Source organism: Orbicella faveolata, unplaced genomic scaffold, assembly GCF_042242905.1.
Source record: "Orbicella faveolata isolate gen_17 unplaced genomic scaffold, um_ofav_v1 contig_13, whole genome shotgun sequence".
In the NCBI taxonomy this organism is placed as follows: domain Eukaryota; kingdom Metazoa; phylum Cnidaria; class Anthozoa; order Scleractinia; family Merulinidae; genus Orbicella; species Orbicella faveolata.
Genome location: NW_028301540.1, coordinates 28,569,874 through 28,588,787, shown reverse-complemented (window position 1 = coordinate 28,588,787; position 18,914 = coordinate 28,569,874). Strand labels below are relative to the sequence as shown.

Genomic DNA, 18,914 nt, shown 5'->3' with positions numbered 1-18,914 from the left:
GAAGTTTGTTTTGAATTCATCTGCAACTGTAGTGCGTAAAGTGACTTCTAGTAATGATATCAAGCAGTTTTCTTTTGTACAAGGAACTTTACTCTGAAAGTGTGAGCTCCTGGCAGACCCCGCCATTTTGTTACCATTTTCCCTCGCGCACTTTTTGCTCATCACGCTCGACGGACTAAAAAGACACAGGGGTTGCTCTCTAGTCTGGTGGTTGTGTTTACGCTCTAGCCGAAACAGCAATAATAAGTCAGTTTCTCTCAATGATATCAAGTTTTCGACGTCTGCAGATTCAAGCACTTCCCCGCCAGGCTGACTTGGTGGCTTCTGTCCACTTTCATCAGAGCTAAAAAGGGGATTCGGGATCAATAACAACCCCTACAACGCCCCCCCCCCCCCCGTTCCCCTCCCCCCTCTCTACTTCGCTCGCTTTTTCGATCTGTTGTTGTGAAAGAAATCACCGAAAATTCAGTAAGGCCTCAACAGAAGGGCGGATATTTTTTCAAAATGTCTTTAACTGATCGTAATACTTTTTGCAGTACACGTGCGGAGAAAATGAATGTTAATCTGTATGCAAATGTTGAACTGTTGAGTTGTAACTGCACCCAGGTGTGAACAGTATGTCATCGAAAATAGAACAGAAGCTTCCAGTTGTGAAAGTGAAATGACAGTATGCAAATTTACTCAGCGTAGGCCGGTTTGAGGTTCCATAACTTGTAAAGTGCATCGTCGTGTGAACGGTGAAAACACGATAGAGATTTCTTGCTCTCGGATTTATCGCATCCCATATTTCAAAACCATAAAGTGGCTGTTAGTTAGAGGGTCTTTTTATTTCCCAAACGACGGACGAACAGGAACTGAACTGGAGTGTGAGAAGATCTGGCAGAGTTCCACTGGTTTGCCTTGGCGTTGTAAAGACTGAGGTTTCGCTCATCTACAGTGGCACAAGCTTATTACTTACAGGTGCAGTTAGACTTATTTTCTAGTGAAACCAGTCCCTCATTTTTAGTGTACTATAGTTTAGAATAATAGGTTTGTTTAGGTATCAAAGGGCTTTTCATAAGCGGAGTGCAGTTTATTCTTGTTCGCTAATTGATTATAACGGATTACAACGAAGGGCTTCCTCGGAAATTTTCCGGCAAGAGGGTGTTATATATTTCAGCGTTGGAAACAAATGTTTCGGTTCGGTCGTGGAAAAAAATGGCAATTTTGGAGAGTGAAATTTGAACGCTTTGAGGGGTATAGTGAATAACAGGTAGTGTAGAATGGTAAATATTGAGTCGTATGCATCACAGATGGTAAATAAGTACTGATACAGACCGGTGCAGTAAAGGTGATACATGACTTAATGCACTTGTGATTGCTTCATTCGGCGATTTCTACAAAAGCAGTCCTTTGATAATTCAGAGTCGGACAGAACGCGGAAAACCTCCTTGCGATGCTTAATTAAACAGGCTTCAGAGCACACGGGAAACTGCTGAATACAATCAGCACTTTAAGCTTAAGAATAATATCTTTTTTAATTCTGCCTAGAAACTTTACTAGATAAATAAACCGCCTTCTTCACGGAAAAATACTCAAAATAACTTTTGATCTTCGGTTCTGTGTATGGTAAACACGCTAGCGGTTTCCAAAACAAAGAAAATTCACAAAAGCAATTTTCGCGCTGGTACCACAAGCGGCACAATAACTTTCTTGTATCATGCAGCGGGCAAGCAGCTAACTTTAGCAGTTGAACTTTAATATTCACTCACTGCTAAATATGATAGATTAAGGTTGCAATGTCCTTTCATTCGAAACCGAATTGACTGACGTTGCTGTTGCATAAGAACGCAAAGTCCTCGCTTCAATGGTTTCTAGCTGAAATGACAAAATTTTGTTTGATCATACATTAGAATTGAGGGAATGATTCATTATTAATGATCCCTAACAAACTTGAGTGCCGAACAACCATCTGCCTTGTATACTGGAAAGCCGTAGCAAAATCTCAAACCTTATGATTACATAACTGTTTCATTTACATATTTTTCATACGACCAGAGGTTCCCTTCCATACAAGAAGTTTTAGGCCTATACACCTTTCTGTTTTTAGATACAGGTTAACTGCTAAAAATGGCTTTGCAGACCCGACTAAAAAGTTTCCGGGGCTTTCGAGAAACAGGCCCCAGACGTCCTTTGAAATTGCTTTTTGTTTTCAGAGTCTTTTCAGGCCGTTTCACGCACCGTTGGTTTTATTCGCGTGATTAAAAAAAAAGTGATCACATGATGATAAACATTTCTTTGGCGTGGATGGCCAAAGTTTGCAGCACAGCGTTTGCAAATTCCTCAAAAGTTCCAAGTTCGAGGCAAATCTTATCCATGCGATGGATTTTGCATCTTTCGAACTCTTCTCTGTAACATATCTTGGATTACATCTTGTTAGAAAGGGCGAAAATCAACCGAAAACTTACAAACAAACTGTGATCATGAATTCGTCATCACGCGGTCGCTTTTTTTGAATCACGTGAATGAAGCCATTTCAAAGGACGTCTGGGTCGTGTTTTTAATTAAAGGAGCTCAGTTACGGCATTTTGAGTTGCTTTGGCCATGTACAAAATTGCCTTTAAATTGAAGGAAACCGGGAAATAATCTCTTAAATTAAGATAGCAAGACACTAAAGAGATAATAATTAATGAAGGAAAAAGGATGGTTCAAGATGGAGAAGATTGACATGGATTACAAACCACGAACTTGAAAATTTGGGCTGAACTTTTCAGGATACGCTAACAAACCGAGACGAGGCTCCTTTAACATTTGAAAATGATAATTCTCTCCTCTCACTGTCGTGTGTTCGTGCAAGCCTATCAGTATTAGCAAAAGCATATCACCTAGAACTAGGTGATATGCTTCTGGTATTAGCTGTTCGAAGTTGCTTGGGCTTTTACATGACAATAATGATTAAGTTGCCTAGTTCACTGTTGGTACCGGTGCCAGCTTAAAATCGCCCATGTCTTACGTTTCCACAGCACTTTCGGAGTTTACACCTGTTTCGAAACACATGGGCAATGTTATATAAGTCTCTCTTTATTTTTCTTTTCGAACTTAAAACAGCTCCTTATAAACAGATGGATTGAGGTGCAACGAAACAACTAATTTTTATTCTTATTAAAATTACAATTTACTCCACATCATATTTTCTTCTTATTGAGAATTCATGTGAATGACGCAGAAGTTCTAATTGACCATTATCATAATAAAGATTTCAAAAGGTCTTCTCCAATTCTTTAGTCAAGCTAATTCCCACGATTGTTTAGTCGTTCATCATTATCCTCCGTTCGTTTACGCCAGCAATCTTCACGACAAAGAATTGAAATCCGATACTAAGTGAAGGATTTGCAGGTTCTCGGTATGTTTTAAATGCCGAGAAAATTCGAAAGTAATTGCCACTCTAAAAGGAAAAATTAAAAACGCGTTAAAATTTCAAAATTATTACCGGTTCATCATGCACGAAAAATTGATCCTCTGAAAATATCGTCGCATCGAAAGTAGCTGATGACTCCATGGGTAACTTGACTTGCTTTTCAGAAACAAATTCAGGAAATAATAGATAGAGAAACGAACCGTACTACTCTGATCTATTTACATGAGAAGATTATACTCTTCCAAAGGCAGTTTATTATTCTGTTGTGATGTATCAGTGAAAACTTTTTTCAATAAGGTTTAAGTTTTAAATAGCCGAGAGTAGCGATTTCCCGAAAGTTGCTTCCCAACTCTGAGAGTAGCGTCAAGAAGAGGCTTCGGTTGCTTTCGAAACTTTAGGATATGCATTTAAACAAAAAACAAAAACATTTTTCCCCACAGCTATTTGTGTTGTTTTTGAAGGATTACCAATGAAGTTGCTTCGATCAAACTTGTGTATATTTTAGGACACCAGCACTATCGTTAGCATTTCAATTATCTGTCAGTTGTCTTATCAACAGAAACATGGCCACCTGCTTTGCATTAATACTGCGATGAAATTTATACTCGCTTGAATATGAAACACTACCTTAAAATGTTTAATTAAACCACAAAGTTTTAACTTAATCCGCCCACTTAAATTAAGCGGATGTACTAAGAACTCGAAGCGAGTCACATGCGGTCGGTCAGTATTACGCCATTTTTTTTCTCAATTCAAGGTGAGGCCTCATTTTTCAACTACAAATTTAAATTTAATTTTGTTGTTAGTTCTTAACGAATGGATACGTGTGCTTGCTGAAAATAAACTCGCTTTTAAACATCCACGGAAGCTTTGCACACTTTTTAATAGGGGAACTTTAATTGTGTTGTAAGTTTATTCAAAACAAACGCACCTTTGTTCGCACAATATGTGGCAGGGTTTTTTCTAATGGTATTTCTACACTTTGTGTTATTTTTGATATGCAACCTGCGAGCGATACCTCATCGATGGACGAAGGTTCTTTTATGGTGTTTGAAAATTTCGTTTGCCTTGCTTTAATTCAGTATTTCCGTAGAAAGTTATGTGGTGCTATTGAGGCTTTCCAACGTTTATTTTCACGACGAGTAATCGTTTAGGATATACAGAAACGGCTGGAGATGTTTACTACAGCTGTGCGTCGGTAGATTTCCATTTGGCATACATTCTCAAATTACGATAGCTATTAATATGTTGTCTCCTTACTTGAAAGATTGGTGTCAAGTAGACACAACATTGTCAAGAAAATTATTAAGGAAGGGGATATTAACGCTCTTGATGTGACAGTAAATTCTCAGAACGAACATTGAGATAAATTTATGGAAATGTAAAGAAGGTTTTACAGTCAAACTTCTTACCGAAGTACTTTTAAGCTGTCAAAGTCAATCGAAAAAAGGTAGGAGAAGAAAGTTCCAAGATAGTACAGTATAGATACTTCATATATTCCCGATATCTTTGTCGCAAAAAGAGTATTTGTGCTACCAGTGGTGCATGCAAATGCTGTTTGTCTCAGGGTATTGTTTAATATTCTAAATTTATTGCTTGGTGTAGGTCCTAACTGTTTTTCCTGGCCAAGAAACGAACAAGAGTATCAACAGCGCGCTTGAAAATGATGCAATTTCGAGGCCTTCTCCTCTTCATAGTTTTGGTGTCTCCAATTGCTGGGCAGTTCACTCTACCATTTCTTTATATGCCCATTAAGCACCTCTTTCCGACGTTTGGAAGCAATCCTAAACATGACAAAGTCACTACTGAACACGTACGGCTTCTTAATGGTTTGTCTTTGGAAAAAGTATACAATGAAACTATGGTCGGCATCCTCAGTCAATTGTCATCCGCTGGTTTTTTTCTTCCTAGTTTCGATGACGCTGTTCTAGTGGAATTAAGCTATCAGTGGACCTATGAAATTCCAATTAATGACATCAACAACTCTTTTGTCCAACAACGCAATATGTTGACACCAGCGAGTTATCAGGAGGAACTCCTAAAATTCACCGGTGAAAAATTCCATTTCATTGTCAATAACGTCGCATCAAGACTTGGAATTCCAGCCATCAGTCTTTCCCACTCCTACGACCCAGATAACTGGGAGACTGTAGTGCATGCGATGATTGCGGAGAGCACTCTGGCTTTCAGAAAAATTCTTCAGCTTTCCTCGTTGGATTCCTTGGCACAACTAGTGCAGACAGAGCCCCAGGAACTTCTTAATGTCAACCTCAGCACTTTCGAGGGCCTAATATTTCCTTTCCCGCAGAAAAAATATATTCTCGACACAAACAAAACATCCATGATTTTTAATTCATCCGGTGTCGCAGAAGATTCCTATGCCGACAGTACGCTAACAACAGTCTTAGAAAATGCAGAAATTTATCTTTCTCTTCAGCAATTTGCCATTTTGTACAACAAAAGTGACGAACAAGCCAAGACAATCGATCGAACGACGTTGAATCAGATTTATCACATATGTGACATTGCAGTCGAAAGTATCTTAAACATGACTCTGCCCGAGGCGTCTGGAAAAGTTGTTGGATCAGTAAACCAATTGCCACCGTGCCCAGTGTTGATAAACATTAAGGGAAAACCTGTTTCGTCTTTTCAAAGCGACTCTGTGGTGATCACTGAAGATATGACTGTGTTGGAAATTATTTTCGCGGTGAGCAGCCTTCCATGGCGTACAGTCCATTGGGCTTTAGATGCCTCATTGTCTGAATGGGAATATTTGGACGCTGTTACATTACCACAACTTGCTGAAATTGCTGGACATGAAGTAGAAAGTTTGCGTAACGAGTCCGTGAGCGAGTTAGTCAAAGTTATCTTTTCCCTCAGGGAAAATAACACTCTAGACAACAAAACGGAGACCTATCGTGTGTTCATTAAAGGTGTACTAAAGGAGGCATTCAATTTGTCACTAAATGAAGTGGCCATTTTGAACGAAGTACCTGAAGGCTCACTTCAAAATGTCTCGTCGACTGTTTTGTTCAGAAGCTTTCTTAATGCCACTGTCATCCACTTCAAACTAAATTTAAGTGAAATCATTACTGCTGTACAGATGACTGAGGAACAATTGTTCAGCTTACCAAGACAAAAATGGAATAACACGATATCTGTCATCGTTGATGCTATGGTAACGATGGAGGCCGCCAAGCTACAAATGCCCACCCAAAAATTGCTTCAATTGTTAAATGTTACCTCTGATGAGTTGTCTATCACTCAGTTGAAGGAGTTGATAAGAACTAATGTCCAAGACCTGCAGAAAAAGAAAATGAAGTTTGAAAATGATCCTATAAGCTGGTATTTGGCCAACAATTCCATCTCGGATGCTGATTATCTTAACTCTTCAGTTCTTACCCTGTTGTTATCAGCGAGTGGTTTCAATTCCGAAGAACTGGAACTGGTTTACGATCTCAATTCAGATCAAAGTTTTATTCTTGAAGGGATGAGGTTCAGCGACTTACCTCGATTTTGTGGCCTCGACACCTCCGCTACCAAAGACAGGATCGCACACAACATTACAGAAGAGCTGGCTGGGATTAAAGAATCTCGCGCAACCTGTAAGAATACGAGATTTTATGTCGAAGCTCGACACAGAAACATGTCCTATTTGCACTCAGCGTTCAGTATCCTTGCAAATTCAAGCATTTCTTTTGTGAATCTCATTGAAATGGTGACAGAACTTCCATGGCGACAAAATATTTGGGCCTTTGGATTGAAGATGGAGGATTGGACGGTGCTCTTTGCCCTTAACCAAGACACATTCAAGGAGGTTACTGGCATGTCCGTAGATAAGTTCCTATCAAGAACACTCCTACAGATATTTGAAAGTTCCGTACAACTACAGAATGAGAACAATCAAACTCTTCGCGAGAAGGTGAATCAAAATCGATTTCCAACGTTGAACATTCTTTATGAGGAATTCAACACAGATGAAGACGAACTTATCCAGGTTTCTGGGATAAGTAAAGCCCAATATGACGTACTGCCTGTTATTGAAGTCTTCCCATATGTACTTCAATACCTAGTTGCCAAATTTAACGTGTCTTTAAAATCGTTAGAAGCGAATTTGAATTTGGAGCCCGGAAATCTGAAGAGGCTCTCACCAACTGAGTGGACAGAGCTGATACCGTTTGTAAAGGCAGAGGTCATTCGAAGCGGACGACAGCAGCTTGGTGTATCGCTGCCCATTTTCGAAAAGTTGTTGCAAGAAACCAGTGACAGCCTTCAAAGCTTAACATTTGCTCAGATCGAATCAAAATGGGACAACGTCTTTTCCAGAATACTAAAAGGAAAATCAGCTATGGAGAATGAATCGATCCTGCAGATAATAAATTCTATTGGAATTACAACGGAATCTCTGCAGGATGTTACCGTTTTGGAATTCATTGAAAATAGGATCAACCTTAGAAAATCGGACCTCCTGTTGCTCTACAACTTCAGCTCAATCGGAATTGAAGTCCTAGAAAATTACACTTTCATGGAACTTCCAGTCTATTGTGAACTCTTCAACGCTGATCTCTTCAATGAACTGCCACATACAATCACAGTTTCAATGCTGGGACACGACAACGACACGACATGTAGAAAATTTGCACTGGTAGTTGCTGCAGCGACTAAAACTGTCGACGAATTGGCTGCGAAATTCAACTTTGAAGTGAAAAACAACATTTCCATGTTGACGATGTTTCAAGCTCTTTTCCAGCTACCGTGGCCAAAGATTGCGTGGGCTGTAAACGCCTCATTAGTCGACTGGCCTGTCCTTGGTGCAGTATCCCTGAATGATATAGCTCACCTAACATCAGAAACTGCAGACAGCAAAAGGCTTGTCAAATCCTTCAGAGAGGTAATAACAGAGCTATTATTAGCCCTTCCAAGGAATTCATCATTTTTAAATGAATATAGCTCCGAACTCGTAAGCAAAGCATCCAATCTTTTTAACGTCAACGCATCCCTGATCTGCGATGGCTGTAACATTGTGGACATTCTGTGGAATTCACTCATACAGCTCAATTCCCAAATCGATTTTGACCCCAATATGCTTCCCAGTAAATTTAAGGTCTCTCCTTTTGAGTTTAACCTTACCCTTCCATCGCGGTGGTCTTTATTGGTGCTTCCAATAGTTAGCGACGCCTACTCAAAAGCCGCCGGAGCCCTTGGCATGGACCCTCATCGCTTGTCGACTCTCTTAGATGTCTCAACTGAGGTTATAAGAAACATGTCTTTGCAAGGTTTCCAAGATCTTCTAGAACGCTCTATTAGGCCGTTCATCGATGCCAAGACTTCTTTGATGAGTTCGTCTCTACAGGACCTTGCCACTGCCAAAGGGACAAATTTGACATTGCTGCAAAACGAAAGCATATTTGATGTCATTGACTTACTTCTTAGTGTTCCTATACAGAATGTTACCTTTATCTTCAACTGGACAGCACCGCAACAAACCAAGCTCAAGAACTATACTGTGGATGACATGCTTTACTACAGGGGAGGAGGATTACAGGGCCTCGGTGATGAAACCCTTTTCACTTTGGCGAACTTTATCTTGACGGAGACACTGCTTCCACCTACTCCGTCACCTCCAACCCTGGCTCCATGCAAACGAGGATTAACCAGAGTAAGCAAAGACGCAGACTGCACAGGTAACCCTGTTTTTAAGGAGCATCTTGCTGGGCTAACCTAGTATTGTCTAAATATTTATTTTTGAAAAACTGAAATAGGGTTCATAAAATGAAATTCTTTCCTCAGTCATAAAACTGTCAGGGAAAAGGTAACTATTAAGCATTAGTTGGAATAACGCAAGACTGCATTTACCATATCGTCCTTCGACGTACTTAGATTAAAAAAAGGTCCCACTCGCAAAAAATTAGAAAGGGCACTTGTCATAGAGATTGAAATGAACAGAAAGGACAAGACCATACTAAGGACAAACTGATTGGTACCATTTTCAATTTGTAATCACGAGTACACCTTATTAAAGTTATCATAATTCTCTTGCTTCCTAGTGATAACACCTAATCATTTAGTGTCATTAAGTGGCAAGTGGCAATATTCCTTGCTGACTATATGTTATTAAATCAAATTTTAGTTTTGAGAAATTGGTGTCGGATGATATAATCAAGGTAATATCCCCAAGTCGACGATTTTCTTCGGTCTTCCCACCAATGGATGTTGAATGCTGTTGTGAATTTTAGGGCCCAAAGCAGACTGATCATCGAAAGTAACTGTGGGTTTAATATTCTCTGAATTCACAGATATAAACGAGTGCAGTTCTGGACCATGCGGTACAGACAGCCTGTGTCAAAATTACCACGGTGGTTTTGACTGCGAATGCGAAGTTCCTGGCCATTTCAAAGTCAACATCAATGAAACGTGCAAGCGTAAGTTTTGTTGGAGCTCCTAAAACGCACGTGTTATTCGTTATTCTCCTGGTTTCTCTTCCTATTATTACAACATAGCTGTTTTCTTTGTGTACTTTACATCCTTCATATGGTCGTACAATAGCAAGTCCTGGGGATAATGTCAGATCTGTCGTAGTCAGATAACTGATTTTTTAGTATGTCAAAATCTATGCCATGGTAGGTTTTTACAAGACTAGACTGAAACAAACAGTAACTCCTATAGCCTAGAGTCGTATAGTTTAGTGAGTCCAAGACGCCCTTTTGGATTTCACTGACTGGATGATCCTGGAGATCAGATTGAATGTCGCTAACTTTAGTGTTGTAAAAAGTTTCCCTTAGGAAATTGAACTGTCGAGAGACTAATTCTTAATTGATGAGATATACTCAATTGTAACCTGTCTATAAGACGCGAATTTTGTAGAAGCACCAACCCCATGAACATAAGTTGCTCGTCATTGGTAACCATCTTCCAATTCCATCTCTTTGATATTTTTTCAATGGATTATTTTGTCTCAGTATCGAAGGCAATGTGTAAATTGCAAGAAATGACTCAATATGTTACTCATAGCTCCTTTTTAGATCAACCAAAAGACATCATAGACGTTTTAGTTCAATTATAGATTTTACTTAGCTCCCTAACTCAGCTGAACTGACTAACCCACAGACTGAACGAAAACCAGTGCTATCGACGCATTCCTTGTGCTGAGGCTTCACCTCTATATTGCAATTCCTCTCAGTTTCACTCTTTTCATTTTCAGCTTGCAAGACGTTTAGAGGCACTCTGACCATTACAAACAAGATATATCAACTGTCTCATAAGGACAAATCAAAGGAGAGTTTCTTTGATTTCAAAGTGGAATTTGAAACCACGGTAAGTCTTACCACTCTATATGTTACAAGTGTTTGAACACAACTGATTCTCGGCAGCAGATGTCGGACACGAGTTGTGATTTTTCTCGTTTACGCTCTCAGGAATAATATTAATATATTCTTTAACAAGGAAAGGTAGTTATTATCCATGTTTTACGGTAGGTTTTAATGTTTATGCGTTTCATTTGGTTCCGTGTAAGTTGCCCTTTCTAAGTAAAACTTTATTTCTTTTTTTGTCAACTGTTTTATTCAAGGTAAACAAAGAATTCCAGAAATCATCAGTTGGGCAATATTACTATGGATGTAAAGTTAACGAGTTAAGGTAATAGTAATTGTTTTAAACAGGTTTCCAATTTTAAAGTTGACTCTTTTCTGTGTGTAGGGCGCGCTATTCAGCGTCAGGTTTTCCGTTCCGAGAATCACTTGCGCAACTCCGTTACGTGACTTTGTTAAACAAGAAATACGTTTGTGAGGCATGTCACGAGCGCGGGAAAAAGAAAAAAGAGTCCTTGAAGGGGTTCAAATAGCCTGCGAGCAGGCTCACCTTTGAGTCACGCGCGCGAGTTGCGAAGAGCAAAGCGATACGGTGGGAAGAAGTCTGGTGAAGAGGCACCAAGTCACGTTCTCGTCTCGCGGCTTTGCCGCTCGATTTCCCGCTCGCGCCTACGCCGCGCGCGCTTATGCTCCAACGTGAGCCTGTTCGCAGGCTAGGATTCAAACCCATACCCTCCCAGATACCACTACGGTTTTTTGTTATGGAAAAACGTTGTTGAATGGCGATGACTGACCAACTGGCTTTTTGTTTTCCATCGGGTATAAACGGTCTTCTATCTTTTACTGGTAGGTGGTGTTGCAACAAGTTTTGCATTGCATCACCTACGCTTATGAATGTCTAGAACACCTCACTACAGAGGACCTGCTTTTCTTGCTTTTGTCATGCAAGCGAATCACCTTGGACTCTGGGAGAACTGAAGTGTAGCATCTCCGATTCTGATCACCTTTTGTTTGTTTTCCACTTTCTCTTTATAGAAACGGCAGTATCATCGTAGATTACCTCATTTTTACGAGTCCGGAATACACTGGGACGCCTCAGGATTTAAGGAATGCATTGACAGAGAGATTAAATGATTCACGCCTTGGTGTCTTTGCTGTCAAAACGCCAGTAATTGAAGGTAAACTAATAGGTTCTGTCGGTCATACAGTGGAACCGGTCAATAAGAGTACCGGCGGGTCCCATAAACGTGGGGAGGTAGCGGCTGGTCTTTATACTTAATCGTATCTTTTTGATAAGTTATCCAAGTTTCTGAGGGTTGAGGCGACTTCGAGTATTTCTACTCCACCCTGGATAGAATGCTAGCCAAACGCCGGGTTACCCCTCCAGCATTAATTGTCTGCACCTGGGTGGGGAATGGCACTGCAAGGATAAAGCGTCTTGTTCGGCCGAGATCACAACACATGACTCTGGTCAGGCTGGAGCCCGGAAGTCCTGCGAGCTAACCATTGAGACACTGCGCCTCTCTTTGCAGTGAGTGTCGGACAATCCCGACGACAGTTCAGCCCAAGACCTTACGCTTACTCTTTAATTTGCTGTGTCGACGTAACTCATCAAAGAAACTGGCTTACCCTTTGTTCGGATAAAAAAATGGTCTTAGCCAGCAAACCTTTTTCGTATTCAAGTATTGTTTTGGAGCGAGGTTCCATTACAAACTGCTAAAAACTCTTATGTAAGGGACATACTGTTTTGTATTGCCTTATATTAACTCCCTTTTTTTTTTTCCAAAGATTTTAACGAGTGCGAGACTCACCAAGATGACTGCGGTCAACATGTGACTTGCGTGAATACAGAAGGGTCATTTGACTGTGAATGTGACGATGGATACGATGGCGATGGTCGTTCATGCGAAGGTTAATCACTAAGCCTGTGTAATACGGCACAATAGGTGGCTTAACCATAAAACCAACGACTCAGAAATTAAAAATAAACATGCTCCTTCGATGTACAATGGCCTGCGTTCCATAAATTGCACGAAAAGTATGCGCTAATAAGGCGCCATTATTCCACATCTTTTTAAGGGGTGTAGACGTTTCACGCCCTTATTCATGGTTTAACTCGTAATACGGGTTCATATTTTACGCTATTTCTTGATCTGATATGGTAAAATGAGGTAACAGTGTAATAGTAAATTGCTTTTTTTTTTTTTTTTTTTTGACAGCCGGATTTTTGAAAAACATGTGGTGGCACGGAACGAAAAATTGGATTTACTCTAAATTTGATCCTGATCAAAGTCGAGATCAAATATGATCATAGCTTTGATCCAAACTTTGACGTGCGTCAAATGTATGTCAAAACTGTCATGGCTTTGCCGATACATTTGATCCATGACAAAGAAGAGGGCAAATGTGATGTTAACTTTGACTCCACCTTTGACCCACGTCAAAGGAGGGATCAAATATCTTATGGATTTGCTATACATTTGATCCCTGTTAAAGGTGAGGTCAAACATGTCAATAACTTTGACTTAAGTTTTGACGCGCGTTAAAGGCGTTCAAAGACACCACGGCTTTGCATACCTGTGATCTCTTATGTCAAAGGCGTTCAAAGACACCACGGCTTTGCATACCTTTGATCTCTTATGTCAAAGGCGTTCAAAGGCGCCATGGCTTTGTACAACTTTGATCTTACGTCATGTCATGTCAAAGGCGAGGTCAAATATGGCCATATCCTGCGACTCCTCTTTTAACGCCCTAATAGCTTACGTTTTCGTATTTTTTTCTGTTTTAATGATTAAATGAAAGCTTGCTTTCTTGCCAATGTGTATTTTTTTAATAAAAAAGTTTTCACTTGACCTGGAGGTGGCACAAGAAAACAGCTCGAAAACAGCGGGAAAAACGCGGCTGCCAGCGGCTTCCCGCATTTTTGTGGCCAATCAGAGAGAGACTAAAGGTCAACCGAAGTCGGCTGTGAGGAAGGCAGACATTTTTCTTCACTTGGCTTCATTATGGCGGATCTGGTGAAATTTTCATTGTGTTTTGGACCAGGAAAGGTAAGTCTTTGAATTTCGTTCATTTGTTTTCAATGTTCAGAGAATAACGGAGTTGGAAAAGTAAATTAAACGCAGCAATGGCCACATAAAGGAATAAAGAGCTATGAATTGCGTATGTTCATAGTAGGACAGATCCTCGGCGAAAACATTTTGGTCGAAGATTAATTGCACTTGACTGAATCTCATTTCATCGGCAAAGCTCTTCGTTAAGAAAAGACAAGACTTTATTTTCAATTCACATATACTTATTTACAAAAGTTGACAAAGGTAATATTTTTTCCTTACTCAGTCAAGTCTTGTGCATTAAATTGAAGTGTCCGTCATAGCATAGATTTTAGCATGATCAGTGCTTGAAATAATCGTAACTTAATAATTAAGCTTAAACTTGTTGTGCACAATGCCTCTGGTAATTTCTGAGCTTAAGCAATTCCCTTGAAAGAAAGCTCATGTAAATGTAAAGGAAATTTGCATTGAAGGAAAAACTCAGTCAGCCATGCATGACAAACCATCTCGACCTGACTTAATTATTATATTAATTATACCATTGAAAGAGTTGTTGACTCTGAAAATTTAATCTATGGATGAGTTTTTGCTTTTGTCTCTAGTTACCATTCTATTGAAAAAAGCTCTGTTTGTTGCCACAGTTGAAATTATGATGATTTTTGTTCATTGATGTTGATAAATGACTTCACTGGTGTGAATTTAACAAATCAAATGTGGTTTGGCGTGGTTTGCACTCTTATTGACAATGATATGCATCATCACAGTAGCCAAAATGTTGTGGACTTGTGAAACACAGCCGAGTGAGTCCACAACAAATTTTGACCACTGTGATGACAATCAGTTTGCGAGATCAGTTGCAACCGTAGTAAAAATATGTTTTGATATTTGTTGTATCAGGCTTATGGATCAGTCATTTGGAACTCCACTATCTCCTGGCCACCCCCTGCCACGAACTTGCCAGCCATTTGACATTTTGAACTGTCTCCTGGGCAAAGAATGGTATCATACCAGGTGATCAAATGCACCTACCCTGTGACATTTGCAAAACTGAGTAATAGAAATGCAGATTGAGTGTCGATGGAGTGTCGATTGAGTATCGATCAGGTGTTGATCAAGTGTCGATTGAGAGTATCGACCAAGGGTATCGATCGACACTCGACCATGGATGTCTTTAGTACACATAATCCAGCTTATCTTTAGTGGGTGAAATTGTTACAATGTTTGATAAAAATCAAACTTGTCATTAGTTGCAAATTAAAAAGCTGACCTCATAATAATATTATTATGTGACCTCTGTGGACAGTACCAATAGTTTTAGAGTTTCATGTCTTGGTCTTTTGAGCAGTAGACAATTAAATGCCAATTAAAAACTGACTAGTGGAAATTTGCTAATGAATGTTGTTTTTATCCCTCAGCTAGCCATTCTAGGAGAACTGAAGATATTAACAGAATAAATTGGGAGAGGATACAATATGCAACTCTGTAGTTCATAGTCAACTCAGATGCAGTTTAATCATGCAGTGCTCCAAAGTGTGCAAACATCACAACATTTTGGTAAGTAAAAGGCTGGAATATTCATTTGTTATTTCTATATTTTGTAGCATAGACCATCTTATAACTTGTTCAGCCACAACTTTGTATATCTTTTTCCAGCAAAGAAAGTATATAAATAGATTTAAAAAACCTGGCTATAATTTATTAATATTATTTTAATTGATCATTTTTATTATAGTCTCATCACTCTGTGAAAAAAGTTGTTTCTTTTTGGTTCGTTTAAGGACATTGAGTGAGGAAATGTTGTCTTTCTTATGGGACAAATACATCAACTGGCTCACCTGGACGAAAATTAAGAAATTAAAATGTTGTTGAAAACATGCAAGGGATGGGATTTTTTTTGGTAAATGAATCGAAGTTTGCAACCCAGTCTCAGGAAATGTTGGTTTTTGATTGGTAAAAGCTGAGTTTTGCATCTAAATTTTGTGTGGTTGTCTGCAATATCAACTGTTTTGGTTTGGCCATCAGCTTTCCAAACCAAATTTTTTCAAGCAAAATTAATAATATGATTAATTCATAACTATTGATGGGATCAGTAGAGAATTTAAGGTGTAGAGGATTTGATAATAACCTGGTAAAAGTAATTGACAAAGACCTTCATTTGCTTTACTCAATTTAAAATTTTGTTGGCAAATTTGTCAGGATAATGGCCATTTCCCTCTATGAGATGCGGCTGCTGGGAGTCATAGTGGTTGTATTCATCATCTTGCACTGGATTTTTGTTTCAATGAATGTAACAGGTATGCAATTCCATGCAAGCATGTCTCATGTTAAATTATTTAATTTCAGGAATTTTTTTCAGTGGAAAAAAAGTGTACAAGTAGTTGCTAACTGTTGATATGTTTATATGCTCCTTTTCACATATGATCTACAAGGAAAATAAGGAAAAAGATAACACTACTGATCATGAAGAGATCTGTGGAAATTACACAGGAACAGCAATATTCCCAAAGGTGTGTGTATTCCTCATTTCTTGTCACAGTTTATGTCAGATTTGTTGGTTTTTTTGATTGCTATTTTGCAACCATAAAAGATCGTTGTTGTGAGATGTCTGTAAGAGACAGGCAGACAGATGGACTGGTAAACTGGCTTTAAGCTTTTTGTTTATTTGTGCCAAGCTGTGCACTTTTAAAATGACCCCAAGTCTTTATTCTCTTATGAAATTCTAGCTGGGGATAAGCCCTTGTTCAGCCGGTGAAATTAGCTTGTTAAACTGGCTCTTAATGACATATCTGTGTGACCAAATCTCTAGGTAGAATGGAGAGAAATACACAAAAAAGGCTACCAATTGAGTCCCCTCTCCTATCCTTGACTCATGCATTTCTCTGAAAAGTGTTATGCACTCTGATGAAAATATTTGTCCTTAGACAGTACCAGTTCCCAGATTAGCAAACAGTTTTCTTAGAGCAAAGCTCAAGGAAAACCGTGAGCTTTGAGGAGCACATAATGCCAAAGACATATATCCTTACATATTTTTAAAGTCAAAAGATGGAGCTATTGTGTCAATTATCCTCAGTCAAGTATATTATGCAACACACTGGATCTTTTGAAAATGAGGAATATTACTCATATTTTGCCCCGTTTTACCTGGGGCATATTCGGTCACGTTATGCGTTTAGACCAACTGCGTGAGCGAAAATATGTTTATGGACTACAGACAAGACTATTTTCACCGTTCTTTTGTTAGTGGATGGAGTTTAAGATTAAAATTCCAAATCTGCGGTAACATTAAATACATATTTGCTATTGACAGAAGCACAAACTATTCAGAGGAGGAGTAATGATCTGATTGGTCACGTTTCATTAATGTGATATTAGCAAAAACCATGGGTTAACTTTAAGGAATAGAATGCCAAGATTCACCCTTAATATTCATTTCCAACGTTTTTGTCTGTTTGCTTCTGTTTAGACAAATGCGGACAAACAACGGTTGACAGGATGGACTTATCCAGTGAAGATGCATTGATTAATTTCGTCAACGCCTTAGACTTTGTCAAAATGTGTCTTCCCTAGAAAGCATGGGGATTCAGTTGGCATTGACCCCAACAAGGCAGTTTAACCACTTTGATGAGAAAGAAGTGGAAAACGCTGTATTCCATTCCACTTATAATGCAAGAATTAGCAAGTGCAAGCAGCAGAAAAGGAGAATTGCCAAAACATTAGGAGTTCCATGCAACGGACTGTACGTGCCATCTGGAAAGGAGGCTTTTACATTAGTTGACTTTTGTGCAAAGTTTGCCATATCTTTCCCGAAATTTTGCGGTTATCCTCTCTATTGTCTAGTCTGGTCAAGTAAATTTAAGGAACTGAGAATTTAGCCATAGTACTTCAATGTTAGATAAATGCGCTTTATACCATGGAAAATTTGTTGACTGTTGTTTTCACGATAGATAGAACAATGTTTTCCTCATGATCAGTGGCATTACGTGTAGTTTGAAACCAAGCCTGTAACGTGGCTTTTTGAAATATGAAGCCCAATACATTTATGTAAGGTACCTGAAGGTATTTACTCTTGATAAAAACGGAGAAAAAAAAATTAAAACTGAGATGAATTAAGTTGAGTATATTTATTTTCCTAAAATCAGGTGCAATGATCTTTCCGGGCCGCTTTTCCGTTAACATTTGTCAAGAGTTTTGGTACAAAATAACCTTATTAAAGCTGACATAATCTTCAAAACTTGTCAGACATCAAACAAGAGTATGGATATGATTGCATCCTTCGTATGCGGTGCTACAAAGCTAGTGTAGCAAGCAGAAAAATGCGTATAAGATGTGGATCGCGCGAAATGTGATCAACGGTCGCAAATCGCGAAAGAGGAGCGCAAGCGAGAAGTTCGTGCGAGACGCGCGAGCGCGGAACGCGCGGAGTACCTTTGACAAACCTTTGGCCTGCGTCACAGCCATCTTCGACCACGTCTTTACCAAACCTTTGACTTGAATCGCAGACAAATTTGATTACACTTTTGACCCGCCTTTGACAGTGCGCAAAGGCGTATCAAAGGATCACCTTTAACCCTAAAAACACAGGTGTTCATGGAGATACGCTGCATATAAATTGTGGAACGCTATACCGGACGAGTCTCGAAAGATACAAACGTACACTACTTTTAAAAACAACTTAAAAACATTAGATCTCACGGGACTCTGGGTGTGAAGTGGATCCATTATCCTTAATCAATTTTTACTGCTTTCAATGATCATATTTTCTTATGCATTTTACTTGTGACTACATTGTTAATTCTTATATTTTAATATGAGCTAGTTCTTAATCTTAATTTATTTAAATTCATATACTTTCATAAGGCTCTTATAATTTCTTTTTTCTATTTTTCTTATGGCGTACCTGTAAACTAGCTTTTTAGCTAAGCGTACCGACCACGTTAAATATATTGATTGATTGATTGATTGATTGATCGCTTAGTAACATATTTTCAAACTTGAGAGAGTTGAGCAAACTCTAAACATTAACCGGAAGTCCATTTTTGCTTGGTAGTTCCAGGTATCTCGCCAATTTCCCCCAAGGCAGTATTCTAATTTATTATATGGCAGTGTCTCACAAGGACTGGGAACTACCGAATTCACGAATTTGATTGGCTGAAATCG

At 39.1% G+C, this 18,914-nt stretch overlaps 1 protein-coding gene across 6 annotated transcripts; it reads left to right on the top strand.

Annotated features, from left to right (window-relative positions):
- Positions 1-647: 647 nt before the first annotated feature.
- Positions 648-17,988, top strand: LOC149115889 (uncharacterized). Of its 6 annotated transcripts, XM_089285324.1 has the most exons (13): positions 648-960; positions 5,003-9,081; positions 9,694-9,819; positions 10,599-10,711; positions 10,965-11,032; positions 11,740-11,882; positions 12,493-12,615; positions 12,924-13,754; positions 14,655-14,768; positions 15,173-15,311; positions 15,954-16,051; positions 16,187-16,264; positions 17,221-17,988. In XM_089285324.1, the coding sequence occupies exons 2-8, from the start codon at positions 5,061-5,063 to the stop codon at positions 13,010-13,012; spliced, it is 4,683 nt and encodes a 1,560-aa protein (XP_089141450.1). In that variant the 5' UTR covers positions 648-960; positions 5,003-5,060; the 3' UTR covers positions 13,013-13,754; positions 14,655-14,768; positions 15,173-15,311; positions 15,954-16,051; positions 16,187-16,264; positions 17,221-17,988. The 6 variants fall into 6 exon arrangements, with proteins under 6 accessions (XP_089141450.1, XP_089141453.1, XP_089141452.1 ...); XM_089285327.1 differs by lacking the exon at positions 14,655-14,768; XM_089285326.1 differs by having other exon boundaries at positions 12,924-14,768; positions 15,177-15,311.
- The last annotated feature ends 926 nt before the right edge of the window (positions 17,989-18,914 follow it).

Excerpts from the sequence above, each read along its gene's own strand:
- LOC149115889 (XM_089285327.1), top strand. The coding sequence starts at position 5,061 with ATGATGCAATTTCGAGGCCTTCTCCTCTTCATAGTTTTGGTGTCTCCA. Across the intron at positions 11,033-11,739 it reads TGTAAAGTTAACGAGTTAAG|AAACGGCAGTATCATCGTAG; the intron begins GTAATAGTAATT and ends TTCTCTTTATAG. Across the intron at positions 12,616-12,923 it reads CGATGGTCGTTCATGCGAAG|CCGGATTTTTGAAAAACATG; the intron begins GTTAATCACTAA and ends TTTTTTTGACAG.